Raw genomic sequence first — 26258 nt, 5'->3', positions numbered from 1 at the left:
TATGCAACAGGTACATTCATGATAAGGTAGTCTAATCAAATTAAACACGTGTCATTAAGTTGTTAGGGGAGGTTTTATGTGCATGATGCTGATTGGCTAAAGTCCACAGAAGGGCAGCCAGTGGTCAGTGCAAATAAAGTGGCCCCTTGGACTAACTTTGAAGTCAACAATACAGTAAGAGCTGATAACAAATGGCGATATGTAGCAAACAGTAAGTTAATAAACTGCATTTACATGTCATTTCTGACCGTCAAACAGAAGAAACACAACACAAAACAGGCACCAGAACAATAACCACTGTTGACCAATTACAGCTACAGACCTCGTTACAGACTTAGTAAGGATGGGATATTTCTTCAGAAGAACCAGATATTGTTGCAGTAAACGGATAGAAACGGACGCATTCCGCACAGGCAGGCTCTCCACAGGCATTGTCAGTTGTTTAACTGTACAAACATTACCACCACGCGACTAACAGCACTGACAGCAGCGGAGTTGAAAAGGAGCAGCTTCTTCCTGCAAACAGCATCGCGTCACTGACGGAGCCACGCCTTCAAGTCGACGTCAAAAGCAGCCGACAAAGATGATCAGTTGAAGAATATTATGATTTCGGTCTCGTTTTAAGCTGCAGACCTGCACGCGTGCTCACATATGTGAAGGCATATGCGCGTTTGTCTTACTATCTCTGTTATTCTGGTCCCTCCTGATCGCACAACACACCGACGTCTAACAGTTACTGACCTTTTTCATGGCAGACATGTTTACTTGTTGAAGCAGGAGCTGCACTGGAATATTGAAACTAATAACATTAATAATCACTTCACTTCATTTTGGCGCGACAGTGAGCTAGCATTTTTACTGCTATAGTGTGTCTTACTTTTACACATAATCTTCATTTATATATATATCACTATGACTTATGCCATCACTTTTCCTTATTGTCTTTCTACCTTACCTTTGTCATTTTATCTTATTTGTGACTAGTGTTTTATTGCTGAGCTGACCCTTCTCTTGTCAAAAACATTTCATTGTAATTGACCCCATGTTAACCAGTTTATGTCAAATGAAACTGAAACTTTAACTTCTAGGTCCCTGCCACCCTAAAATAATGCAGCCATCTTTATCAGTAAAACTATGAGAAAGACACTAACAATAATCACATCTTTTCTCCGTCAATTCTACCTCCACAGTACATTTCCTACCGACTTCTTTGCTTTCTAAGCCTTGTGCATTTAAACAAGTTTTTTTCGATACAAAAAGATGACAAAGTGGTGAAACTCAGCAGTGGAACATGGACAGCACTACATCTGCTCTATGAGATCTGAGGAAGTTAGCCTATTTTAGAATAGAATGCACAGAGCCAATGTAGAGACATTAATATGAAACAACTTTTTGGAACCACTTTAATACAACAAATTTTTCAATAAAAAGTAAAAAAAAAACAAAAAAATATTTACAATGTTGAACAAACGGTTTTAGAAAAGGCATTCAAGAAAGAGTCAGTGCATAGCACAACACAGTACTGCCAACATGAACTCATAAAGAAATCTCTGCACATACGGTTTAGTTAAAAGAGGAAACTGTGAAAGCTTATGGGTGGGTTTTGGTCTGTAGGTCACCAACATACATGTAAGAAAACATGAATAAAATCCTACAGTTCCTTCCAGTTTACGGGAGACTTTCCGGATTTCTTTAGCAGCTCGTTGGCCTTTGAGAAATGCTTGCATCCAAAAAATCCCCGATGAGAAGACAAGGGAGAAGGATGCACAGTCTGCAGGACGTGGTGGCGGTTCTACAGACAGAGAGAACAGAAAGTTAGATGCATGAAGGTTATAGAAAAGGCTTTGGTTTAAAACAGAGTAGACCCACCCTGTTAATAGCAGCTCCCTTCTTCTGAGCATAAGATCCCCAAAGAATGAAGACAAGGCCTTCCAGGTTGTTGCTGAGCCACTGCACCACGGCGTCAGTGAAGGTCTCCCAGCCTCTGTCTTTGTGGGAGTTGGCCTGGTGCGCTCGGACAGTCAACACAGCGTTGAGCAACAACACACCTGACGGGCGAGGTGACGGGCGGAGAAGGCGGCAGGTGAGGTAAAGACCAACAGATCTCTTGCTGTGCAAGTTTGCGTAAACCGCTTTTTGTTTTTTTAAATACCTTGTTTGGACCATCCAGTCAGATCTCCGTGTCCTGGGTGCTGAAAGCCTTCAATGTCCGACAGCAGTTCTTTGTACATGTTCTCCAAACTAGATGGAAAAGGATCACGGGTGTGATAAATATGTCAAAAGGACGATTTAAAGTTCGACGAGCTCACAGGCAGAGATACTGAAAAGGTTTTAACCTGGGCGGAGGACGCACTGGTCTTTTCACGCTAAAGCACAATCCATGGGCTTGGTTAGGACCGTGATATGGATCCTGGCCGAGAATCACCACTTTGACCTGGAAATAGAGGGATTAGACAAATCACACATACACAAACTTTGATTTTCCATTTTTCATTTGCATGTGAAGTCCTCAGCGCCTGCTGGGGTGTGTAGGCGGCTTGCTGTCTGTTTAGCACGTGGGAGGCTCTGAAATATGTTTGTCAACGTATGTCACAATAGCTGCTCTTAAGTGTGATAAGAGACAGGACGTCTCGCAGTCCTCTACAACCTAACTGAGACAAAACAGAAGTTATTTTTATTGGCCCAGATACCGTCATTCACAATTACACAAACTTAATAACGCAGAGAGATATCGAGATGAGATTCTGCAACCAGTGGCAATCCCATTTCTCCACAGTCTGGGACCGAACTCCATCCTCTAAGATGACAACGCTGGCCCCCACAGAGCGGTTTATCAGAGACTACCTCCAGAATTTGGGAGTGGAGAGGATGGAATGGCCTGCCAGCAGTCCTGACCTCAACCCAAGAGAACACTTGTGGGACCAGCTGTTCGTGCCAGAGTGACCAACAGAACCACGTTGGCTGACTTGCGACAAATCCTGCTTGAGGAGTGGAATGCCATCCCACAGCAGTGTGTGAGCAGGCTGGTGACCAGCATGAGGAGGAGGTGCCAGGCTGTTGTGGCTGTGTATGGTTCTTCCACACGCTACTGAGGCTCCTGTTTGTTAAATGAATAAATTGTAAAATTGCCGATACGTCTTGTTTCTTCCTTGCAACTGATGGACTTGAATCATCCAATCCACCAAACAACACCAAACAAGAGTCAATAGCAACAGCAGAATAAGCTGTTTGGCATTGGCAGAGAAGATTTGGCAAATTTTTCATGGGCGCAACCCACATACTCAGCTGTGCTGCTCATCCCACAAATGCATGATCCTTACAAATGGGGCACCGTTTGAAAGGTAAATAAACAGGCTTTCCAACGGTATAACATTTATTGACAAGAAGCATCGTTATAAAAGAGAAATAATCTACCAAACACTAATTTCCGAACTTTTTGTTCGATGTTTATATATTTTGTGGCATGTACACATTTCATGTAATGTCCGCGTTCTGTCTCTTTAAATTATTCTCTTTATTGTGATACAGCACTTTGCAACTTTGCATTAAATGCTGTACACTGTGGTGTCAGACACAGTGTCTCAGGTCACCGCAGGTACACTTACATCTCGGATGTCACACGTCTGAGTCCAGGTGAAGACGTGTTCAGCAGGTGGGTACACGGTGTGGCGTTTCCTCTCTTCACAGACAAACTGCATCAACTGTGGCAGAGACATGGAGTTATTTAAACAGTTCATAACCACAGAGACACACAGCGTGACGACTCTCGCTCGCTCACTCGTTTAAAGTAGGGTTTTCCAAATTCCTCCGACAGTCCCTCCGTCCAGCTTTCCCCAAAGCCCGGAGGTGTTCGAGCAGAGGCGAGTTTCTTCAGCGCTGCGTTCTTGTTGCGGGCGATCCTGTCCAGCTGGTCCGAGGAGAGAGGAGCAGGAGGCGGGCTGGACGGCTCCGGCTCCACCGCCACGGACTTCAGCTTCTTCTGCACAATTGAAGCATTTTCAACGAAATACACAGCGGGTGATAAGCGCGCAGACTGGTTTAGAAACCGTCGACAGTAAAGTGCAAACATTTTTCGCGCTGTGGAAGCTATTTTGCTCCACTTTTGACAACGACCAAGAACACAGCAGTGCTCGTGAACGCAGCTTGGATTACGCTGAACGTGTCTTAAATAGGACTACAACTACACTGTAATTGTTTGAATACTAATAACGTTATGTTTTAACAGTACAAGCTAGACACGTGTTTGATGTTAGCTGACAAACTGAAGAAGAAGTGACGCTCACCGGGTCCTTGGCATCCTCCTCGGCTTCATTTATATCCTTAGAAATTCTCTTCTTCGACACAGGCGAAAAAAACGAGTTGATAGTTTTTTGTCCAATCATTTTGTTGAAAAACACCTTGGCGGTAAGCAGCTGCGAACTAATTGTTAAGTTATTACGGTATTCGTGCTAATGTAGGCGCGCAGTGGTCCCCTCAGAAAACACAAACTCGTTACTGGTATTGAAGTATTCGCGCCAAAAAAAAGAAATGACGAAACAGAGTTATGCTAATGAGCTGAGTGCTGTTCAAGACCAACTGTTGCTAACGGTGGTGTTTACTACAGCCTGTGGAAGCTAAGCTACCGAGCGTTTAACAGAAATATACGTTTTATCAACTATATATCTTGATTATGTGACACTGTATTGTGTAAAGGGATCATGTCAACTTATTTGCTGTTGTCACCGTTGTGTTGAGCTAAAATAAATTGGTCGACTGAGAAGTCACTGAACAGAAATTAATCGTCGACTATTTGGATAATAAATACATTTTGCATTTTTTAATATTCATAAATATGAGTTGCTACTTTTACTTGTTTTTATATGATATTGAATATGTTGAACTGTTTTAATATCAAATGCCTTGGGCATTTTCACTATTTTATACATTTTATTGGCAAAGTGAGTAATTGTGGAAATAGTTAACAGATTCGTAATACTGTTAGTTGCAGCCCTGCCTTTTATTTACATCCGAATATGGCGTAACAATAATAATCCTGTCCACTCACTGCAGATCCACACATTTATTATTTTCACATTTATTTACAAAACCAGGGTTAATGTTCCATCGTTTTTGCATCATTCAGGTCTTTAAAACCCCTAAAATCAAGGTCCCCAGAGCCCCACAGACCACCGGTTACTGCAATGGAAAAGTTTGTGAATAAACTCTCCTGCACTAACAATGCCAGACGTCCAGAGAAGAGGATCAAACTGGAGAGCGATGAGGAAGACGAGTTCTCTCATCCTGTTCCCTGGCAGAAAATAGAGTCGGAGGGACTAGACTGTGACTATGCTCTGCTGCTCTCCAAAGAGGAAGCGGACCACATGTTTAAACAGCTGGAGGAGGAGGTGGTGTACTCAACAGGTACATCAAACCTTCTTCTGTAAAGCTATGACCGGACGTGGCAGAGCTGTTGATTGATCGTGGCTGTTTTTGTTCTAGGGGAAAAAGCAAAGGTCCGAGTGTTTGGAAAGGTGCACAGTATACCGAGACAGCAGGCCACATATGGAGATGCAGGTCTGACCTACACTTATTCTGGAGTGACACGTTTAGCCTGCCCGTGGACTCCAACCTTGGAACATATTCGGGACGTTGTCACGAAAACAACTGGACAAACATTTAACTTTGTTCTGGTTAACAGGTGAGGAAATTCCTGAATCCAAGTTTGAAGATCACAGTTTGAGACTTGTCTCCTTGCTGAAAGTGGTCTTCTCTCCACCAGGTACAAAGATGGGCAGGATCACATGGGGGAGCACCGCGATGACGAGAAGGAGCTGGACCCCCTCTGCCCCATCGCCTCCGTCTCTCTGGGAGCGGCACGAGACTTCATCTTTCGGCACAGAGACGCTCGGGGGAAGCGTAGTCGGCGACAAATCGACCCTGTGAAGCTGGAGCTCGCTCACGGAAGCTTGCTCCTCATGAACTCACCGACCAACACTTTCTGGTACCACAGCCTCCCTGTCCGCAAGAAGATCTCCCTGCCTCGCATCAACCTCACCTTCAGACGCATCCTACTGGACAGAAAGAAATGACCAAGCGGGCATGATCACCCAGGCCTTTGGGGCCAGTGCCCAAGAGGCCTTTTGACTGTGGGGCCCACATTTTGGATGAAAAAGAGGACAAACCTGTTAGTGTCCCTGGGCACATGGATAAATATCATAAATGTGTTTATGTATAGCTGAATCGCTGAAAATCAGGAGCATTTACTCCTTTAAATGATGTATAGTACTTATTATTGTACAGTACTTATTATTGTGCAAAAAAATGTACCTTCTATCTCTACAATGTTTTGTCTGAAAACCCTCAGTAAAGGCTGCATGCTTCACCGTCTTACAGAGATTCAGTGTTTGGGTCAAGAACACTTCAGGAAGTCTGTTTGATCTTGAGCATGTCTGCTGTCACACTATCGTTTCAAAAGTACCAAATAATTACTCTTGCTCTAGTTAGCTTTAATTTTTAATACCTGAAAACAATCACCTTCACAGATTGCACAAAAAATACACACAATCTCACATGAATATACATTAGTGCAAATCGCAAACATTAATGGGTTTTGCACCCGGCCATTCCTCAATTTGACTTAGTTGGTTTGGAGCGATGGCAGCTACACAGAATACAAAATATTCAGAAGAACTTGCCCAAAAACCTGCAGTCACCCTGTGGCTTTATTTACTGAGAGCTGATCATCGCTAATAATCTGTTGAACTGTTGCACATCAACACCATTACAAATGGCTCTGATGCATCATATCAGTTGTCGCACACGCGGCTTCATGTGTTAAAAAAAATCTTGATCATTAAATATAACATGGCACTTTAACCTCAAGTCTGCACATCACGACAGCGTGAGGACTATTGGCCTCTTGAAACATTAATGCCAATAGTGTCACAAACACTGCTGCTGATGATTCAGCAAATTAGATATGAGAGAACCAGAGGGAGGGACAAGTCTATCCATTTGACTTCATAACATGTAACGGCTCCAAGAATTCCTAATCGGCTACTTCTGTGTATGTCTGTAATGTACAGGCAGTGGACAAAATAACAGGAACACCTTAAAGTATATTGCGTTTAAATTTAACACCAACATCTACAGCATCATGAAAATGCCACAGAAAGGTATGTGTGGCATGAACAATGTATTGCAGGGCTAGAGAGCACACTGCAGTGTTAAGTGTTCCTGTTTTTTTGTCCCATTGAAGCCAAATTGTCGCATGACAGAAATTGTTACACTTGTCAAAGAAAAGTAGTTTAGATGATCAAAGATATTTGACTAAAAATCTTGCAGGTCCATAATCTTTGGGATCGAGCGTCCTCTACTCTGGATCAGAGCAGCAGGCAAAGTGGATTTAATACATCGTTCAATGACCTCCAACACGTTGCTGTGACGCAAAGTTATCTTTACAGAAACTCAAGGATGGATTTCTCATCGTCACAAAGTCCAAATCCACCTGTTGGTAACCGTGTTGTAACACATACAGCTGTGACAGTTTGACTGGAAAAGGCAGAAGTCAGTCGGGCTGCTGAGCTTCGGGTCACTCCTCCAAGTGCAGCGCCAGGTTCAGTCTTCGGACTCTCTCGTAGAAGAGCAGGTAGGCGTTGGAAGACAGCACCTCGTGCTGGCTGGCTTTTCGTACCGAGTCGTCTGACACCCAAAGCCACTGGGAGCTGATGGGCGAAGAGGTGCGAGGTGAGGGAGGGCTGCGGCGGTACGTGACGAAATGTCCCGAGTGCATGTCACCGTGGTGAACCAGCACAGCCGTGAGCTGGAACAAGTACTCGGTAGGACTGGAAGGAAAGACGCTAGGATTAGATGTACAGGTGGTGCCAAATAAAGGAAAAAAACACATGTTTTTAAACTCTGAACGGCTTGGATGACCACCAAAACACTGATAGCTTGATTCACACGAGTTCCCTGTATTGGTGCACCTTGGCATGACGTTTACCTGTAGTCATATGTGAGGTTCACACCAGGAGACTGAAGAAATACAGATGAACATGTTCCGTTGGTAAAAGGTTTGTTGTTGTTGTACCGATGCTCTGCTTCTGGGAAACAAAATGAAACAAATGTACGACGACAAAAAACAAACTGAACGTGACCCAGGAATGGTATGACGGAGTTTACGACACATACCGGTGCCATTAGCAGACAGCTTTTCCACGGAACCATCCGAATTTTCAGCCTTTATGGGGTTCGGAGCACATTTGATTCGCTGACTTCTGTGCGTGGAAGCATTGTGTTTGTAGCGGTCCATCCAGAGATGCTCTGTGAACTGCACATGCTCCTGTCTTTTGATGGGGGTTCCTTCACTGGACCACGTCAGTCTTTGTAAATGGATGCAGAGGCACTGGGGGAGCTAGAAGGAGGAGGAAAATACAGTAGATAACATCGTATAACGTCTCATCAAGAAATAAGGGGACGTTTTGATCTACCTAAAATGTTACCATTACGTTTCTCTCCCTAAATTAGACACAAACAAGCTTTAGCAGAGTACCTATTGTCTACGTAGTGATTAACATCTTGGGAAATGAATAATCTGCTAATAGTGACATAACAAGTGACGCTTACCTTTCCCAGTTTGAGCTGTTTAATGAACGTCGTCCTCTGGCTTTCCAGAACTTGCCCGTTTACTGGGTTCCCTTGTTGAAGCTGAGGTGAAATGATCCCAAACAGAAATGAAACAAAATCTGCCAAATAGTGTCTTTGTAATAAAACACGAACACCTTTCTGGTGTCAAATATTTGAAGTCACATGAATGTGAATGTAAGCAACTTGATGATAGTTCTGTCACAAGGGTTTCCCGTCTATTGGTTTTGGTGACTTACATATTTAATAAAAGATGACACTGCAGTGAACTTACCTTGGTGCAGTTTTCACACTCCACGTCTTTGATGGTTTCAGAGGAGATGAAATGCTGAAGACACTGGTCTAGAGAGATAAGTCTCCCCTGAGGAAACAACAATGTATATTAAGAAGTGATAGTATAATACATTTTAATATTCACATGTTCGTGACAGTTTTGCTTACCCACTGAGGTAAAGGGATGGACAGGGAGAGGCTCTCAAATGAGTCATACCGCACCGGACTCTAAACAAAAGCAAGAGGTTAAAATCACCTCGAAAGAATGTTAAGTCAAACGACACAAACTGGCTTTGCTCATCACTTTCCCGTCAACAACAACAACAACAACAACATACAAACTCACTTGCTGTTCGCAGCGCTTGCATGACATATTGCTTGTTAAACGACCATGAAAAGGATGCCGAGACTTCCAAGGACTTGGTATGGGATGAAGAGGGGCTGCGAAATGAAAAAGTAATACAGATGAAATATAATCCTTTGCGCTTTGATAATCTAGGCAACATCGTTTCTTTGTCTCCTTACCTCGACTTCTGCAGGTCATAGCTTTCTCAACTTGATCAGGGATGCTCTGGTATAAAACAAACAGAATAACTGTGAGTACAGTAAGAAATTTGTAATTTTTGACACTTCTACAACACTGGCTAAAGTTCCCATACTGAAATTGATTTGACTTTAAAAGATGTAGTGAGCAGAGTTTGGGTTAAAATGGTGCAAAAACTTCCCTCCACATTGCACGTGTGCTCCAAAGCGCTGACCTGAACTACAGAGCATGATGAAGTTGTCGGCATGCAAGACATATTTGTGAGCTGTTTGAGAAACAATGCAACTGGGGAGTTGGTAACTTGCCTCGAGGGACTGCATGTCAAACAAGTGAGCGACTTTGGGTTGACGATCCCGCTCCTCCTCCAGAGAAGATGTAAGGACATGAAAAAGTTCATGTGCATCCTGAGAGCGGAGAAACCAACACAGTCAAGACAACTTGGAAGACTTAAAATTCCAGCAAACATTATAGAAACAAACACAAAATACTACTTCACAGGATTATTGACTAACCTGCTCCTCAAATGAACTGATGTGCCACCGGTAGAGTCTGAGAACATCCAGGAGGCACCCGGCATCGAGTACATCTTCCTCCGCAGGCTGATCACTGGACAGAGCTACCAGTGCAGAAACAGACATCGTCCTTTTTAAAAATAAGAATGAACACTGCATCTCCACTGCGCTCGAGTGACTTATCACAGTGTTGTATACCATTGAGAAGCTGAAGCAGGGTCGTGGACAGCTGGTTGTCCTTGCATGACTGGATCATCGGGGAACCTGAAAACTTCTCCAGCCACCTGATGAAGGACGGACATGCTGCCAAACCCTGAAGCAACGAGTTCAGGAAGCAGGTGTTGCCGAGATTCAACAGACCAGGAACCATACCTAGAAGAAAACACGAGTCATTGTAAGTTACCGCTTTACATACATTGTGTGTATCACACTGTCGTACTGATTCTTACCTCTCTTTTTCTTCTTTCGCTCTGTAATTGGGCCCCACAACACGTATACTCCAGCTGCAATCGCAGCAGCTATTCCACCAATGACACCCCAGTTTTTTATCATCTTGTTTCTGAAAAGACAACTGCATGTTAATGAAGCACAACGGATGACTTTGATGGAAGAGGAGTGAAAAAAACACACTTTGGGTAAAAACAGCAGGAGACATAATGGTGGTTGGTAAATATACGCTTTCATACATCACTTGTGTTGATGACAATACAATAATGATACTGATGTGTTGTTGTTTATTCACAGTGCCCTACAGCCGTATCTGGGTTGATCTATGCCAGTAATACCAACATGGTAAGAAAAGCCTGCAGCGGAAGATGGCTATGGTTCATGTCAAAGACAAATTCCTTCCGTCAACATTTCATAGATCTTTAATTGACAAAATTCTTTCTTTTATATGTCTGAATGCTTCCCCGACTCTCAAACAGAACATGTGTACTTACTAAGATGGTCACGGTCTGCAGCAAAATACTCAAAGTACTCAACAGAAAAGTAATTTGTACGACAAAATATAGCTAAATACATCAGAGTCTATTCTGTGTAACATCACAGCTTCAGACCTGGCCTTCAAGTTCAACTTTTAGGGTCCTGTTTGCCAAAATCAATACTTTTAAAAACTCTTTCACACCTACTGCTGCCTTCTCTGAGAGGTGTTGATGCAACATTTAGGTCATGTAGGAGGCCGTAGTTTTGGGTGATGTTGAATGTGTTATACTGAGATTTGATTCTACCTTCATGGATATAAATGTTGTGGACAAAATGTCAGCTCCACCCCTCAATATAATGCAGTACAATTCAACGGCACAACACCACCAGTCAACATCTCTCTGAAACAGTTTCTACAACAACTGAACATTGAAAGCTGAATAATAGTACGATTTGTTGCAGGGCTGTTGTATTAGACCACATTAGTTTCAGCTCAGTGTACCTAAAACACTGGCTACTGAGTATACATTGTGTTTTGTAGCTTTGTATTGTTACCTCGCTGTCTGATTTCATCAACAGACGAAGCAGTGGCTTCCTCAGTGAAGTGTATAGTAGGAGGGTTGTTCACAGGTTTGGGGCTTTTAGGGAACACTTATCATTACGTTGTCTTTTTCTGTCTATCATTATTACATACTCTCTACCCTTAAGACACAGGCAGAACAATACGTAACGTAATGCAAACTAAATGCATGAATAATGTGATCCATTAACCTTTGAGCTGTTTATCTGTGGTAAAACCAGACATGACGCCACTTCAGACCAAACAAAGCCTCTTCTAACTCAGCCTCGTCTGCGAGCATCACAGTACTTAAGCTTGACATGCTATTTATTTTGTTAGTTACATTATGTTGCAGCCTCTGCACAACATTATCTAGTAAGTAACGATACTAACCACCCGCACTTCATCAACGTGTAACGTTAACCACGAACCCGCTAACACCAACTACACGCATTAATTACAAGCGCTAGCTAGCTTTAGCGTGTAGGCTAACTTACCGACAACACCGAGGTTAGGCTGCCCTCGGCGCACTATGTCGCCTCATTTTATAAATATCCTGTTATCTTGAAATACAGGTAACATTTATCATTGCTCCGAATCTGCGTTAGCAGGTTTTGTAGCGTTAACTATAACGTTAAACCGGACTCAGTGTCCATTTGTTCTCCTTGTCTGCGCATGTTACACTTTGGGTCCACCGTACGACGTCATGACCCACTTTACCCCTGACCCCGTGCACTATAAATAACCTTAAGTTGTCTTTTGCCAGCGGAGAGGTTTTACCTGACTATGGGTCCAGTGCCAAGGAACTCTCCAACAAGCTTATCGGAGCTTTCTGGTCGGCACCACAACATCCTGCTTTCATTGCGGAACTCCCGTCTTTGGTGGCATGTTGCAGGACGGACCAAGTGGAGAGCGTACCGATGTGTTCACAGTTTACATTCCGACCACCAAAATGTTTGTTGCGCACATTTCTGAAGTCATGTGAATTATGCACAGCTACAGCCTTGTCAATTGAATATGTGACAAAGTTGAATTAAAAATTAACATGAATTGTTCCCAAAACATTTTTTTTTTTTAAGAAATAATTACAGCAACTATACATGTTCAAAGATAATATTCAGATCATTCAAATGCACAATACAAAACATACTGTATATTGTAAGTCACAGTTGCTTAAATCCCATCAGAATTATACATCATGTTGTTTGTGTTTATTATTTATTGTCTAGTCTGTTGTTGTTTTTTATTAAGCTTACATTATACATCTCATCTTCCTTGTGATTATTCTCATCATCTGGGCCCAGCTTTGCATATTGCTGCTTTAGGATTCATCAAGTCCATGTGAGTGTTGATAAGTCATGTGGAGGACCACAGCAATTATACATTCATATAGTGTCCGATCCTCCTGAGCTCGTCCAATCCACTCCCCCTCTCTGTGTGTCTCGTGCTGTGACTCGCGCAGGACGGTTTCTCATTGGCTGCCGGCGGACACTCGGAGCAGGTAGCTCTCCTTGGTGCTGAAATCGCTGTTCGTCGTGGTAATGTAAACGGCGATGAGACCAAACGGAGCGCCAGCCAGTAAACACCAAAATGGACGATGATCTGTTCCAACTGAGACAGCTGCCGTGAGTAAACTTGCAATCTGCACATCACCGCCTATTTTGTTTTATTCAGTCCATTGTCAGCCGTGATAACATGTTCGACCGACGCGTCGTCCTCTGACAGCCTCGCTTCGTGCAGCCTCTGCTTGGTTAGCTCTCTGGACCACAAATAGCTTGACATTCCTTAAAAGCGTCAGTCATTCAATAACAGCATCACTCAGGGTAATACCTGGAAATGTTCATACATTAAGGGAATAATAAAAACAACTTAGCATCAGACACAGTTTGTTTACAATCGAAAGCTATTGCGTTTTCCCAAGGAGACTATTTTGGTTTTATTTATTTATAGGTTTGAAAGCAGGTTTGCTGTGATTTCTAAGCTGATTCAGTTTTCTGTCTGAACTTGTAACTGTGTTTGCTGTCATGACTCAGTGCCTAGCGTGATTCATTTCAACCTCTGCTGTACATACATTAATCTAAAGGTTGCCCCATTCCAGTCCATAGCTTGGCCGTCATGAGGGACATTTCTCAAAGACATACAGTAAAATAACAATATATACAGCCCAGTCTTCTTACAAGAATGACTTAAAAAGTAATAATGCGCAGAATTTCTAAATTAAATAGTATGCTAGTCAAAGAAAAGACATATTTTTGTCAGGGTTTTTTACAGTTACATTTCTGGACATCTGATAGACTCATCTGCATCACTAATACTTCCCATTGCAAGTCTATAATTACAGTGATTAAGACATCACTGGCACTCTCAGAGTTCTCTTATAGTGTTTCAGTCTTAATGAACCATTATTATCTACATGTGGGAGAAGATTATACCTTCCATCTGTAGACAACAGTCATATCTCTGGGTATTTAGGCTTTCTAAGCTCGCCAAGCAGTAAAGTGCAGTTTGTGCGGGGCTGTCAGTTGTCCTTACATGTTTCCCCCATAGGACGATATTAACACCCATTTACAAAATCACAGCCAGAAAAAAGATCACCTAGGCAACTAGCCTCTGACTCTTATTTCTGTACTGGAGCTAGTCCTCTGAAACTCCCCTGACCAGACACAATGTGGAGAAGTTAATCCTCCTGGGCTTTTAAAACACTTATTCTAATTGTTTTTTTGTTTGTTTTTGCAGTATCATCCGATTCCGTCGCACAGGTGAGAGCACACGCTCTGAGGATGATGGCGAGAATAGAGAACAGGTTATCAGGATTGCAGAGCAGACTGTACTGGAGTCTGTGGCACTTGCAGACGGAGCTCCAGTTCCTCGGGAGTTTGCCAATCCAACTGATGGTACAGTATGACAGGGCTTTATTTTACACACCCTGTCTTTCATGATAAACTCCTACTCACCTCCACAACATCGGTAAATATCGACACTCAGTGGATTCAACCTCACCCGTATAACTTTAGTTCCTTGTAGTTGCTCTTCACTGTTCAGAGAAGGTTTGCGTCTACTAAATTCTTGAATACCGCTTTGAATATTTTCTCATTCCCTCAGACACATTCATGGTAGAAGATGCCGTAGAGGCCATCGGCTTTGGGACATTTCAGTTGAAACTCTCCATCCTCACTGGGCTGGCCTGGGTGAGAACTGCTCTTTGCGGAAAATACACTATTTCCGATACTGTGTGAGTGTGTGCATGCTATAGAATGTGTCTCTGAGTTGTTTTCTGTTTGCTCAGATGGCTGATGCTATGGAGATGATGATCCTCAGCATCTTAGCCCCACAGCTTCACTGTGAATGGAGGCTGCCCAGCCTCGAGGTGGCCCTGCTTACATCGGTAATGACTCTAATGTCTGTAAAGTGCTCTTACTTTGCAGTGCTGTATGACTGTCCTGATAGTTATTGGTAAAGTGCTTCGGGATTGTTTGTTTTGAGCAGTGACAACCATGTGGAAAACAGTTGGGTGTCTAATTAAATACTGTGTGGGTTGCATAGACAGGCCTTACATGGTGGACATTTTTAATTGAGATGTAATTAATGTAATTTTCATGAGAAGATAATCATAAAAAAAAAACAGATTCAGTGACTTTTAGTGGCTCACACCAAAACAAAAAGCTGCAGTCCTGTCTACACTTTAAAAACATGCATGACAGGATGTGCATTATATCAGCTATGTCTTGTGGAACTATAGTCATGTGCACATTTAAACTGCTGCAATCCAATTAAAACATTTTTTTTATTGGTGCAGGCAGTGTTTATTGGGATGATGGTCAGCTCTTCTCTTTGGGGAAACATAGCTGACAGATACGGCAGAAAGACAGTAAGTTATAATAAAGCCTCTGTTGTACAAGTGTGGTGATATATATTTTGTTTCCCATAAGACACATTTGATCTACTTTAGAGACACTGCAAGTTCAACTTTTCTGAATGAAGAGCCTTATCAGATCACCACCATAATGTATCCAGCAGCTAAGTTTTGGTTGTGTGCACACACAGTGTCTCAAGCTGAGTGTGCTGTGGACTATGTTCTATGGCGTGCTGAGTGCATTTGCACCTATTTATGGTTGGATCCTCGTCCTCCGTGCACTGGTGGGCTTTGGCATCGGAGGAGCCCCACAGTCGTGAGTTTCCCTCATTCATCTCTCTAAAAACGAAGCGTTAATAATTAATGATGTGAGTTTAGATTAACTGTGAAATGTGCCTCCTTATAAGGGTGACACTGTATTCTGAGTTTCTGCCGATGAAGTCCAGAGCTACGTGCATCCTGCTGATTGAGGTATGAACTGCCCTTATCAGTCATCCATCTAGCCATAGTGTTAATGGTGCGGACATGGCAAAACATGCAACCAGAACTGCACAGCTCTGAAATGCTCTGTTTTTCTAGCAGGATTTTACATTATTTTGACTTTGCCTTGTAGATATTTTGGGCACTGGGCACTGTGTTTGAGGTCCTCCTGGCCATCCTGGTGATGCCCACTCTAGGCTGGCGTTGGCTGCTCGGCCTTTCCACCATTCCTCTCTTCCTCTTCTCCCTCCTGTGTTTTGTGAGTATGATGTTATCGGTCTTGAGACATTCTGCAATATGTAAGCAGAACAAATGACAGCTTAATCAATCGACACGTCTCTTTTTCGGTGGTGTGGGAACAGTGGCTACCAGAGAGTGCTCGATACGACGTGCTGACAGGGAACCAGGAAAAAGCTCTGGCCACATTGAAGCGCATCGCTACAGAGAACGGAGCACCCATGCCACTGGGAAAACTTATTGCTGACAGACAGGTGAAAGAGAGTTTCTGCAAAACATAAAATTCACTGAATGTTATTAATGTATATGCTCCCTATTATGTTTCTTTTATCTGTTCTTTTAATTAGGAGGAACGAGGAAAGATTCAAGATTTATTTTCATCAGACTTTCGCTGGACCACAGTTCTGCTGTGGTTTATTTGGTAAATGGAGTGAATGATAATGCCACCCACTCACATCCTGAGTCATTACTCACTGATTTCCTTTTTGTTCTTATTCTCCAAAATGAAATGTTCTCCAAGTGCAGAGACATATTCATCAATGTTTTATTTGAAGTTTCTCACATCACGTGACCCACCATTGATTCATCCTGTTTGTTTCTCTCCTCAGGTTCGCAAATGCCTTCTCTTACTATGGGCTGGTGCTGCTCACTACAGAGCTGTTTCAGGAGGAAGGTACATGTGGAAGTGAGTCACTGCTCCGACACCGACAGATGTCTTCACACATTCAAGGACACGCACACACATATTAATTTGCTACACTGATAAGAGAGACTTTGTAGTTCAGTGACTTGTGTGTTGAACCAGGAGATCAGTGTATGGCAGATCAGACATTTATACATGTGCTAGCAGGAACAGCACAGCTATAAGAGATAGCATTAAGAACAGAGGCTACTGTAACACGTGAAGGAACAGAGCCATCGTTAATGTCATTAGTTACACCTGTGCTTTTCCTACTATGCCAGGCCTGAATGTCTGCCATGAAAAAGATCTCCACACTTGTACAGTATGCTTTTGCAACATCACAGATCAAAGCCTGTGCTGGGTGTGTACTATCCTGTTTTCTGTTGTTTTATACCTCCCTCTAGTGTCCAAAGGTAGCAAGAGGGAGCTGCGATGCAACTTGGAGTGTAAATATCTGAACTCTGACGACTACAAAGACCTGTTGTGGACCACCTTATCTGAATTCCCAGGTACACATAAGTTAATTGTCTTCACTGATTTTATTTTATTTTTTGTAAATTTATTCTAGTTACAGTGGCATGTTTTTCCACTGTACGATAATTACTTTATATTTACCATAGCTTACAAGTAAATCATCATCATAATAATGTTAATAGAGTGTTCTCATGGAGGACACTTTGGCAAGGAGTTAATCATAACATTAATGATGGCCCCATTCCATTTAGGTGTGCCAGGGCCCTGCTGTCATGCCGGCTAACTGACAAAACTACTGGCTTACCTAAAGAGAATGGAGCCATCATTAACATTATTAGCTACTACACCTCTGCTTTTCCTGCGATGACGTGTCAAAATGTCATGGTAATAATAAGTGAACGCATTATATGTATAATTACTCCACTGTAAAATAAAGAGCAAGTCAGCATATTATTTTCTACAAACATTGAATTTTGCATTGTCACATAGGACTGCTGGTGACACTGTGGGCTATTGATCGATTGGGGAGGAGGAAGACCATGGCGTTGTGTTTCTTTGTCTTCTCTATGTGCATCATCCCACTCTATGGCTGCGTTGGCAGGTGAGGTGGACACTGAGGAGAATGTTAAACATGACATTGTGGGACCACCATTTATCCAGCGTAACTGGTTTCTCTGTTGCAGAGTACCCATGACAGTGTTGATATTCGTCGCCAGAGCTTTCATCGCAGGAGGATTCCAGGCTGCTTATGTGTACACTCCTGAGGTAAGATATCTAACCAGAGCTGCCAGCTGTTTGTTTTTTTGCTTGTTTTGAGTAAAATTCATACAGTGACTATAGTAGCGCTCAGATCCAATCAATAGCTGGGTAAATGGAACATCAGGGCAGCCTACTCATTGTTCTCTGAACATCTGCAGGTGTACCCAACAGCGACCAGGGCTTTAGGTCTGGGAATGAGCAGTGGAATGGCCAGAGTCGGTGCCCTCATTACACCTTTTGTAGCACAGGTAACACCGCTCTGTAAGTTTTGCCATTTTAACACATCACAACCCAAGAAAGTTGCTCATTTTTTTTGGGACCCTGGGTTTCATCCTGCAGGTGATGTTGGAGTCATCTGTTTACCTGGCTCTTTCCGTGTACTGCTGCTGCTGCCTCGTTGCCGCCTTTGCCTGTTGCGCACTGCCAATTGAGACAACAGGCCGGGGCCTGCAGGAGGCCAGCCACCGCGAGTGGGGCCAGGAGATGGTGGGCCGGGCCCCCTCCCAAAACTCAGAGGGAATCCTCCCCTCCGACTCTGTTTCCCAGGGCTGAGGACATGTCGGCAGGAGTACAACTGAGATTGGTGACCACAGTGAGGAAAAGACGCGAGGAGAGGCAAAAAAAAAAAAGCGCATCCAGCTTCGGTGTCCATCTCCAGTCCCATCCTGTGACTTCAGTTTAGGCACCACAGGGGCTTCAGAAATCCAGGCAGCACACTATTATACATCATATTATATCATCTTCAACCACCATTGCTGTCACAGTTTTGCCACTGAATAACTGCCCGTGGGTCAACTGGAAAGACCAAATGACCATCACACGTGCAAGATTGAGAAAATATATATGGTGAACATGTGAAACATTTATGGTCAAGTGACAATTCAAATACTTGAAGCAAAGTATTTTTTATCCTTCTTTTCTAATGCAAAAGAAGAAAAGGAGAATAAAGTGGGTTTAAGTGTTAGCTTCAAAGCTTCTCTTCAAAGAGCCTTAAAACTACCGATTCAGTTTGTGTTTGAGAGAACTTCTCTTAACCCTTTGAAAAAGCTGTGTCTGTTAGCATAGTGGACATAAATACGCAAATAAGAAAGAGCACCATCTTGTGCACACAAACTTGGCTGTTGAAAAAACACACTTTATTGACGATTCATGTGTGTTAAGGCAGTGAAAGGACAGACTGCACAGAGAGTCAGTGTTGAACCCTGTGTTAGTATTATTTCACATTTCAACATTGATGATAATTGTTTTCTGCTAAAAAAAACAAACAAGGATCATTATGAAGCAGTTTTATTCACAACATGACAAATCTGCCGAAGCCTTCATCAGAGCATAATAATCATACAGCCGACAATATTTCATAATTATAGCACAACTGGAACGAGTCCACATTTGAAGACAACATTAATTACATTAACGTTGACGTATTAGTAAATTCAAAGCAGATTCAACCTAGTTAGCAAGTGTTTAATGATTTTTAAAAAATGACACTAACACAAGTATTTGGTGTTACGATCTCGACTCTACCAGACTTTGAGGCTGTGCACACATTGACCTACACGTACATAGTATACACAACCCCTTAACAGGATGTTACATTCTGTCTTTCTCATCTTGTAAATAATGTATCAATACCTGGTTTAGTTGTTGTCTTAGCTTTTGTATGTAACAAAGGTGATGTGGAGACAGACTTTGCCCAGTCTGAGTGACACACTGAGCAAAGTTTTGTTAAAAAAAAAAAAAAAGAGAGAGAGATTCAAGAATTCAGGTTCGGCAAGCCGACTCTTTACCTGCCAGTGTTTGATATATAGAGCTGCATTAAGTGTCTGTCTGCACAGATTATTGTGAATGCACTGGATGTAAATGTGTATGATATTATCGTAAATAATCTTTCAAAAAGAGCAGTAGATTCATGTTGTTATTTATTACTAAACAGTGGGATTATATCAGGTGATTATATAAATTATAATCATTATCAGGAAGTTTGTCTACTTTTTCTTCATTTACTGAGAACATTTTCAAAGATTTGTACACTTGTTTTAATTACCAAAACCTTCTACAAATTTAACTATTATTTTGTTCCTTGTGAATGAGCCATCTGTTAATTAATAATGGACGTGAGTAGTGTCTCCTCTTTCAAGTTACAAACATTGTTTTAAAGTGATGTAATCAACCCAATATATGTTTGCTCTGAATGTTAGTTACAAACAAGAGCAGTTTGTGCAGTATGGGATACAAGGCACTGACATTGAAATTTAAAAAAGAAGTGCACCCATCACTACAAATTTACAATCGAGCTTTTGGACCTTTGCCCTTTTGTTCCACGATCTGACCGAAGAGCCTCGCTGCCTCCTGGGCGCAGCCTCGGTGAATGGTGAGACCAAAACCTCCATGGCCGTAGTTGTGTATCACCTGAATGAGAGCCACGATATTTTAGAAGTTGAATGACTGAAAATTCCTTTTTAAAGTACTGCTGGGCTGTTAAAGTTTACCTCTACTGCAGTTGCACCAGACTGGATGGTCTCCCTCTCCAGTCGGACTTTGCTGCGAACAGGTCTGAGGCCGGCCCAGTCCCCCACTATCCTGGCATGCTGAAGGTAGCAACAACAAGACATAAATCTTTCTCAAGCCTGAAACTTTGCTGAAGAATCAAGTTCACCAACATGCTTGAGGACAGAATTACACTATAAGTATTGTAAAAAACATCAAATGCAAAATGTTAAATACTTAAGCACTACAGAAGACTCATTGTAAATCATTTATTACAGTTGACACAAATAGTCTTTATATGGGCTCTTAGACAAATACTTAATCTCACCTTGAGACTAGGCTCGAGCTGACAAGCGCCTTCCCAGATTGTTTTATGGTCAGTGGAGTTGTTCTGCTCACTCCAGTTTCCTAACTGGAAAATCCCTCCGACTGACACGAGGCGACTCCTGCAGACACAGAAAAACTTTGTCTTTCTGACTCATAAAAACACTGTCATCTCATTCAAAATCTTCTGACAGAAAACAACACTGTGGTCAACACAGCACAGCCACTGCAACCTTTGCTGGCAAGATTCAATATGTGTATGATACTGTAAATCCACAGCACTCCTGTCCGTCACTACAAACTTTACAGGAGACGTTTGCTCCTAAATGATGTGGATCTGAATCATGAGTGGTTTGTGTCACCAGAACTACCCTGGAATGATGTATGATGAATTGTAGACTCCTTTAAAATTGTGGGTAAGAATCCAATGCTTCAGCCACGGAGCATCCACCTGAAAAACAAAGAATAACCAGATACAACCACTGTTCCCATGGTGCCTTTATAGCTGGTTATATAATCATTCTCACCTTTACTATCTGACCACGGCCTGGTTTCAGCTCAGGGTCCGGCTGAAGTTGTCCTGATCTCACCCCAGTGCAGTTTATTACCACATCTGCCCCACTTTCTGCCAGCTAAATACAGGGAAGCACGACAAGAGATAACAAATACGACAAGCAATAAAACATGTTTGGAGAACAGCCTGGCTATTATGATATAACAGATGAAAAGCAATCCTAAAACTTTAAATAATATAGAATAAACTATGCAACTATAATATTGAAAAGCTTTCACTAACCTCCTTGAAGGACTCTATTTTCCTGTGATAAAATTTCACACCCCTTTTTTGCAACCTGAGAATAACACAAAACCAGATGTTTATTATGAGCACTTGAAAACGACTCCTGAAAAATACACTTTTTACTCTTCTGTAAAACTAAAACTAGACAACATTAAACTGAACCAGTATTCTCAACAACATCTGGTGGTCATTTACATCTACACGGAATATAGGGAATTGTGTGTTGAGGACAGTTTGTTAGATGGAAACATTTACATTCCCATGCCGCAGCTGTCTAAATCAGCATTAGTTCCCCGGCCTGCACAATACATGGAAGTAGTTTTCTCTCAGTGACCACTGATTAAACACTACTTTTTACTTTGCACTGTGGGATTATTTTAGTTTTCTAGTATACATATTAGACAACACGACAAAAAATGGACAGAGACGACATGTTGAACATTTAAGTATCATTTCTTTGGCCCGTGAGGGGAAGTTAGGAACTGAAAATATAGAACAAGCGATAAGGTGCTTCTTTTTATCTTATTACTGCGTAATAAATTGTGTATCAAACAGCTACAGCTACACCTATAAGGTCAACTCAGGTCTTGACTCACCAATCCATCAGCCAAGGTAAGTATGCTTTACCTTCCACCATGAGAGCAGTGTTGAACCAGCCATAACTGGACATATTAGAAGAGACAGTCAGATCATCTATCCATGAAAAATGTTTTATCTTTTATTGGGAACCATGCAATAATGTGTTTAGTATGATAAAAACAAAGACATTTTCTAAACATCACTGATATGCTTGGACTGCAAAAAAATGAGCATTTAACAGTTTCTTTCTCTCTTTCTAAGCATTTATTACCTGAAATGTTGCAGATGTAAACAAAATGTTAAGAATGTTCCTTTTGGTTTTGTGTACGCGTCATTAAAAGATGTCTTGCTGTTCTCTTGATGTTTGTTATACGCCAGTGTATTGCAATCAAACGTGGGAAGGGTAAAATGTTTGGCATGACATGGAAACAGATAACTAACTCTATGCAGCCCTGCTTTATGTTCAGTGTTTTGTTTTCAAGGCAGTTTCAGCCGGAAACCTACTTGTATCCGGGGAACAGCTTCAGCTCTAGTTCTGTGAGCTGTCTGAAGCCCAGGACAATATCTTTAAATGAGGGATCCTGCAAACAAAAACGAGTCGAGATATTATCATTCATGTCCTAAACGTGTCCTGGCTGTATTAGTTTGCTGTCACAATGGAGAATCCCAATCCTTGGGGAGGCCTTTCTCTTATTGTTTTCCAATCACTGCAGACATCCGTCTTTGTGTGACTGAACAAAGTCAGGCTGAACAGGAATGAACTGTGTCTATGGTAGATATTGCACCGGTATGTAATACATTTATGAACTAATTGCATGAGGTTACATTTTAACTAATTGCACAATGCCTTTCCTCTCAGTAAGACTTCTGAAACAAGGTCATATCTTATCTTTGAGGCCAGATTGACCCCAAGAACAATGCACTACTCACTGGGGCTGGTTCAGTGCAGAGGTTGTAGCCAGACTGAAGGAATATACCCATTTGTATGGACTCTGGTGAACTGAGGCAGCTTAGCAAGTAGTCAAATGTCTCTTTATTCCATTTTCTAAAAGTGAGGACAAAATACAACACAAAAATGTTGGCCATTTTTTTACAGATATAGTGGAGAATCAAAAGAGAGATAAGGAGAATACACTTACGTCTCCTGGACGTTGCCCTTATCGTAGAGATATGGCTGCCAGAAGCCAGCAGCTCCATCACTAGTGGTCAGTGGTGTGAAAGTGTCCGCATACACCTCAATGGTCAGAGGACTAATGATGGAGTGATACTGCTCGTAGATGCTCTGCGCTGTTGACAGGCCGATGACTCCAGCTCCAATCACTGCCACCCGCATGTCTGGATTAACATGAGACACAACACGTTTACATATGAGACTCACTCAAATGCATCCTGTATAGGATATAGGATTTAACAGGCCAACATCTTCTAGGAAGGCAATCTAGATCGCTATTGAATTGTATTGCATTCCAATACAATAGAATAGATATGATGAAAAATATTATTTGATTATTATTATTTCATATATCATTAAACCATGCATAATTTAAAATGCATTATTAGTGGTAGTAGTACTAGTATGGAAGTATTAGGTTTAGAAGTTTGCAAAGTCTTGATAACATCAAAATAAATATTTCCTACTGTTACAATCTGTTATACAACTCAATTAGCTAGCAGCTGTTAGGTAACAGAGTCAGGACTTCATCTGAGTAAAACTTTTAAAAACTATACAGCTAATAATAGGACAGTAGAATATTATGTAACTGAGTGAACATGTCGGATAAATAGTTATATAACGAAGCAGCATTTCAGAGCAAATCGCTGACGTGGAAAGATAGTTGTTTAAAATGCAGATATTACCTAGATGATCCTCTCACAACCGAAGCTGTATGATTTCCAAAACTTTTTGCTTCACCTCCAGTCTAGTCGTCGGCCCAGTAGGATCTGGATCAAATCGTGACAGTGGCAGCCAGTAGAGGCGCTTTCTGTTGACTTATGTAAAGTTAGAAAGATATTGACAGATTCGGACTTCCCGGTTCAATAAATCGTTAACGAAACGTTGCTAAAATACAAACGATACCTCCCTGTAACCGTAGTGAGGTAGACAACAAGCTACAACCTTAATTTAATTAAAACGGGCCGTCTTACGGACTCCTCCGAGCTGGACAATCGGCATTGGTCTCAATGAGCGGCCGGCTGCGAGACAGTGCGCAGGGACCGTCTACAAAGTGCAATGCGGAAAATAACCTACTACAACAATATTCAATAGCTTCACTGTCATGCAATGTAGTGTAACCAAAATCACTTCACACATCAATGGGCTCCTCCTTGTTGTACTACAACTGCTATTTTGAAAAAATATGATTTAGATTAATTTTTTGTGAATATTTATTAAAAATAATAATCAATAGCTTTACTGTTGATAGGTGTAGCATGACCAAAATCACTTCATATATCAATGAGCTCCTTCCTGTAGTACTACAACTGTTATTTTAGTTTCACCAGACTTGTAGATGGTTATTTATAAATCAGCTCATGGCTGCCTCATGGCATCTGCCCCTCAACCAATCAAATGATAGATGCCTAGGGTGACTAGGTCACTAACCAATCAGGAGCACCTTTCAATTAAGTTCTACCTGCAGTGATCTTTCAGTTTGTCAGTCTCCAATGCAAACCACGATGGGGAAAGACATCTTTCGATACCTAATGCGTTTGCCACATTTATTTTTCCTTTTTCACAATGTTGTTACAGCATGACAATATATGTGTATATCCTTTGTTGAAGATGAAATGAGTGAACTACTTATGATGGCTCTTATCTTGATGTATGTGGTACTATATTTTTATTCAAGACAAAGAAACAATACAAAACATAGGTTCACAATTGCACTAGTTTATTTATTTTATTTTATTAGTTTATTTGATAAGGGACAGTGCACACTAATAAAAACATTTCTGTAAATGTGCCAGAGTTAGCCAAGAGGCTATTTTTCATCTGTAGTCCCAAGAGGCAGATGTTACAAAATAAACCTAAAAACAGAATGTAAGATTACATTTAAAAGGTTATACAATATTGACGCTTTACAATGCGTGCACAAATAATGAAAAAAGTGAGAATATTAATATACGTAGTATCATCATTCAGGAGACTCTTAAACATTGTCAAGTACTAACAAGACATGCAACACAGAGGCTCTCAAATTCAACACACACAAGCAAATAAAGTAAGAGATAACTACAGGTGCATCTCAGTGAAATAGAATATCATTGAAAAGTTAATTTATTTCAGTAATTCAATTCAAAAAGTGAAACCCATATATTATATAGATTCATTACACACAAGGTGATATATTTCATGCGTTTATTTCTTTTCATTTTGATGATTATGGCGTCCAGCTAATGAAAACCCCAAATTCAGTATCTCACACAATTAGAATATTACATAAGACCAATTCAAAAAAGGATTTTTAATACAGAAATGTTGGTCTACTGAAAAGTATGTCCATGTACAGTATACAGTATGCACTCAACACTTGGTCGGGGCTCCTTTTACATGAATTACTGCATCAATGCGCCGTGGCACGGTGGCAATGAGCCTGTGGCCCTGCTGAGGTGTTATGGAAGCCCAGGTTGCTTTGATAGGGGCCTTCAGCTTGTCTGCATTGTTGGGTCTGATGTCTCTCATCTTCCTCTTGACAATACCCCATAGACTCTCTCTGGGGTTTAGGACAGGCGGGTTTGCTGGCCAATCAAGCACAGTGATACAGTGGTCATCAAACCAGGTATTGGTACTTTTGGCAGTGTGGGCAGGTGCCAAGTCCTGCTGGAAAAGGAAATCAGCATCTCCATAAAGCTTGTCAGTAGAGGGAAGCATGAAGTGCTCTACAATTTCCTGGTAGAAGGCTGTGCTGACTTTGGACTTGATAAAACACAGTGGACCAACACCTGCAGATGACATGGCTCCCCAAATCATCACTGACTGTGGAAACGTCACACTGGACCTCAAGCAACTTGGATTGTGTGCCTCTCCACTCTGCCTCCAGACTCTGGACCTTCATTTCCAAATGAAATGCAAAATTTACTTTCATCTGAAAAGAGGACTTTGGACCACTGAGCAACAGTCCTTTTTCTCCTTAGTCCAGGTAACTTAGCC

General features: G+C 41.7%; 5 protein-coding genes across 8 annotated transcripts; 2 read left to right on the top strand and 3 right to left on the bottom strand.

Annotated features, from left to right (window-relative positions):
• Positions 1–1115: 1115 nt before the first annotated feature.
• unga (uracil DNA glycosylase a) lies at positions 1116–4527 on the bottom strand. Its single transcript, XM_031856496.1, has 7 exons — positions 4284–4527; positions 3779–3979; positions 3606–3701; positions 2337–2434; positions 2153–2241; positions 1870–2048; positions 1116–1792 (listed from the first exon to the last, which is right to left on the bottom strand). Exons 1-7 carry the CDS (start codon positions 4380–4382, stop codon positions 1652–1654), a joined length of 903 nt encoding a protein of 300 aa, XP_031712356.1. The 5' UTR covers positions 4383–4527; the 3' UTR covers positions 1116–1651.
• On the top strand, positions 3540–6750 carry alkbh2 (alkB homolog 2, alpha-ketoglutarate dependent dioxygenase). Of its 2 annotated transcripts, none has more exons than XM_031856509.1 (4): positions 3540–3652; positions 5123–5400; positions 5479–5677; positions 5759–6750. In XM_031856509.1, the coding sequence occupies exons 2-4, from the start codon at positions 5181–5183 to the stop codon at positions 6066–6068; spliced, it is 729 nt and encodes a 242-aa protein (XP_031712369.1). In that variant the 5' UTR covers positions 3540–3652; positions 5123–5180; the 3' UTR covers positions 6069–6750. The 2 variants fall into 2 exon arrangements, with proteins under 2 accessions (XP_031712369.1, XP_031712368.1); XM_031856508.1 differs by having other exon boundaries at positions 3540–4404.
• Positions 6086–12324, bottom strand: usp30 (ubiquitin specific peptidase 30). 3 transcript variants are annotated; one of them, XM_031856476.1, is made up of 13 exons: positions 12215–12324; positions 10401–10510; positions 10150–10323; positions 9952–10055; positions 9745–9843; positions 9421–9466; positions 9242–9336; positions 9064–9123; positions 8897–8983; positions 8605–8685; positions 8170–8392; positions 7982–8081; positions 6089–7823 (listed from the first exon to the last, which is right to left on the bottom strand). In XM_031856476.1, exons 1-13 carry the CDS (start codon positions 12283–12285, stop codon positions 7571–7573), a joined length of 1503 nt encoding a protein of 500 aa, XP_031712336.1. In that variant the 5' UTR covers positions 12286–12324; the 3' UTR covers positions 6089–7570. The 3 variants fall into 3 exon arrangements, with proteins under 3 accessions (XP_031712335.1, XP_031712334.1, XP_031712336.1); XM_031856475.1 differs by lacking the exon at positions 12215–12324 and having other exon boundaries at positions 6086–7823; positions 7982–8078; positions 10401–12197; XM_031856474.1 differs by lacking the exon at positions 12215–12324 and having other exon boundaries at positions 6088–7823; positions 10401–12197.
• Positions 12325–12904: 580 nt separating this feature from the next.
• Positions 12905–19844, top strand: svopa (SV2 related protein a). The gene is made up of 16 exons (XM_031856472.1): positions 12905–13059; positions 14171–14328; positions 14537–14622; positions 14721–14819; positions 15231–15302; positions 15479–15603; positions 15695–15758; positions 15901–16026; positions 16130–16258; positions 16352–16425; positions 16613–16689; positions 17091–17195; positions 17650–17761; positions 17844–17925; positions 18078–18167; positions 18259–19844. Exons 1-16 carry the CDS (start codon positions 13025–13027, stop codon positions 18469–18471), a joined length of 1647 nt encoding a protein of 548 aa, XP_031712332.1. The 5' UTR covers positions 12905–13024; the 3' UTR covers positions 18472–19844.
• LOC116388526 (D-amino-acid oxidase) lies at positions 19191–24173 on the bottom strand. The gene is made up of 11 exons (XM_031856493.1): positions 23966–24173; positions 23248–23443; positions 23039–23153; positions 22613–22689; positions 22126–22191; positions 21527–21581; positions 21258–21362; positions 21102–21181; positions 20735–20852; positions 20409–20507; positions 19191–20328 (listed from the first exon to the last, which is right to left on the bottom strand). The coding sequence occupies exons 2-11, from the start codon at positions 23439–23441 to the stop codon at positions 20203–20205; spliced, it is 1035 nt and encodes a 344-aa protein (XP_031712353.1). The 5' UTR covers positions 23442–23443; positions 23966–24173; the 3' UTR covers positions 19191–20202.
• Positions 24174–26258: the final 2085 nt, after the last annotated feature.

This window comes from Anarrhichthys ocellatus, unplaced genomic scaffold (genome assembly GCF_004355925.1).
Source record: "Anarrhichthys ocellatus isolate YVR2014 unplaced genomic scaffold, GSC_Weel_1.0 scaffold17, whole genome shotgun sequence".
NCBI classification, from domain to species: Eukaryota; Metazoa; Chordata; class Actinopteri; order Perciformes; family Anarhichadidae; genus Anarrhichthys; species Anarrhichthys ocellatus.
Note: the sequence above shows the minus strand (reverse complement) of the source record. Positions and strands in the feature narration are given on the sequence as shown.

Excerpts from the sequence above, each read along its gene's own strand:
- usp30 (XM_031856474.1), bottom strand. The coding sequence starts at position 10,635 with ATGAAAGCGTATATTTACCAACCACCATTATGTCTCCTGCTGTTTTTA. Across the intron at positions 9,124-9,241 it reads GCAAGCGCTGCGAACAGCAA|AGTCCGGTGCGGTATGACTC; the intron begins GTGAGTTTGTAT and ends GCTTTTGTTTAG. Across the intron at positions 7,824-7,981 it reads AACCTCACATATGACTACAG|TCCTACCGAGTACTTGTTCC; the intron begins GTAAACGTCATG and ends CTTTCCTTCCAG.
- unga (XM_031856496.1), bottom strand. The coding sequence starts at position 4,382 with ATGATTGGACAAAAAACTATCAACTCGTTTTTTTCGCCTGTGTCGAAG. Across the intron at positions 3,702-3,778 it reads GAAAACCCTACTTTAAACGA|TTGATGCAGTTTGTCTGTGA; the intron begins GTGAGCGAGCGA and ends TCTCTGCCACAG. Across the intron at positions 2,049-2,152 it reads GACTGGATGGTCCAAACAAG|GTGTGTTGTTGCTCAACGCT; the intron begins GTATTTAAAAAA and ends CTCGCCCGTCAG.
- svopa (XM_031856472.1), top strand. The coding sequence starts at position 13,025 with ATGGACGATGATCTGTTCCAACTGAGACAGCTGCC. Across the intron at positions 14,329-14,536 it reads GTTTGCCAATCCAACTGATG|ACACATTCATGGTAGAAGAT; the intron begins GTACAGTATGAC and ends TCATTCCCTCAG. Across the intron at positions 15,759-15,900 it reads CGTGCATCCTGCTGATTGAG|ATATTTTGGGCACTGGGCAC; the intron begins GTATGAACTGCC and ends TTTGCCTTGTAG.
- LOC116388526 (XM_031856493.1), bottom strand. The coding sequence starts at position 23,441 with ATGCGGGTGGCAGTGATTGGAGCTGGAGTCATCGGCCTGTCAACAGCG. Across the intron at positions 23,154-23,247 it reads AAGGGCAACGTCCAGGAGAC|AAAATGGAATAAAGAGACAT; the intron begins GTAAGTGTATTC and ends CCTCACTTTTAG. Across the intron at positions 20,329-20,408 it reads CTGGTGCAACTGCAGTAGAG|GTGATACACAACTACGGCCA; the intron begins GTAAACTTTAAC and ends GCTCTCATTCAG.
- alkbh2 (XM_031856509.1), top strand. The coding sequence starts at position 5,181 with ATGGAAAAGTTTGTGAATAAACTCTCCTGCACTAACAATGCCAGACGT. Across the intron at positions 5,401-5,478 it reads GGAGGTGGTGTACTCAACAG|GGGAAAAAGCAAAGGTCCGA; the intron begins GTACATCAAACC and ends TTTTTGTTCTAG. Across the intron at positions 5,678-5,758 it reads AACTTTGTTCTGGTTAACAG|GTACAAAGATGGGCAGGATC; the intron begins GTGAGGAAATTC and ends TCTCTCCACCAG.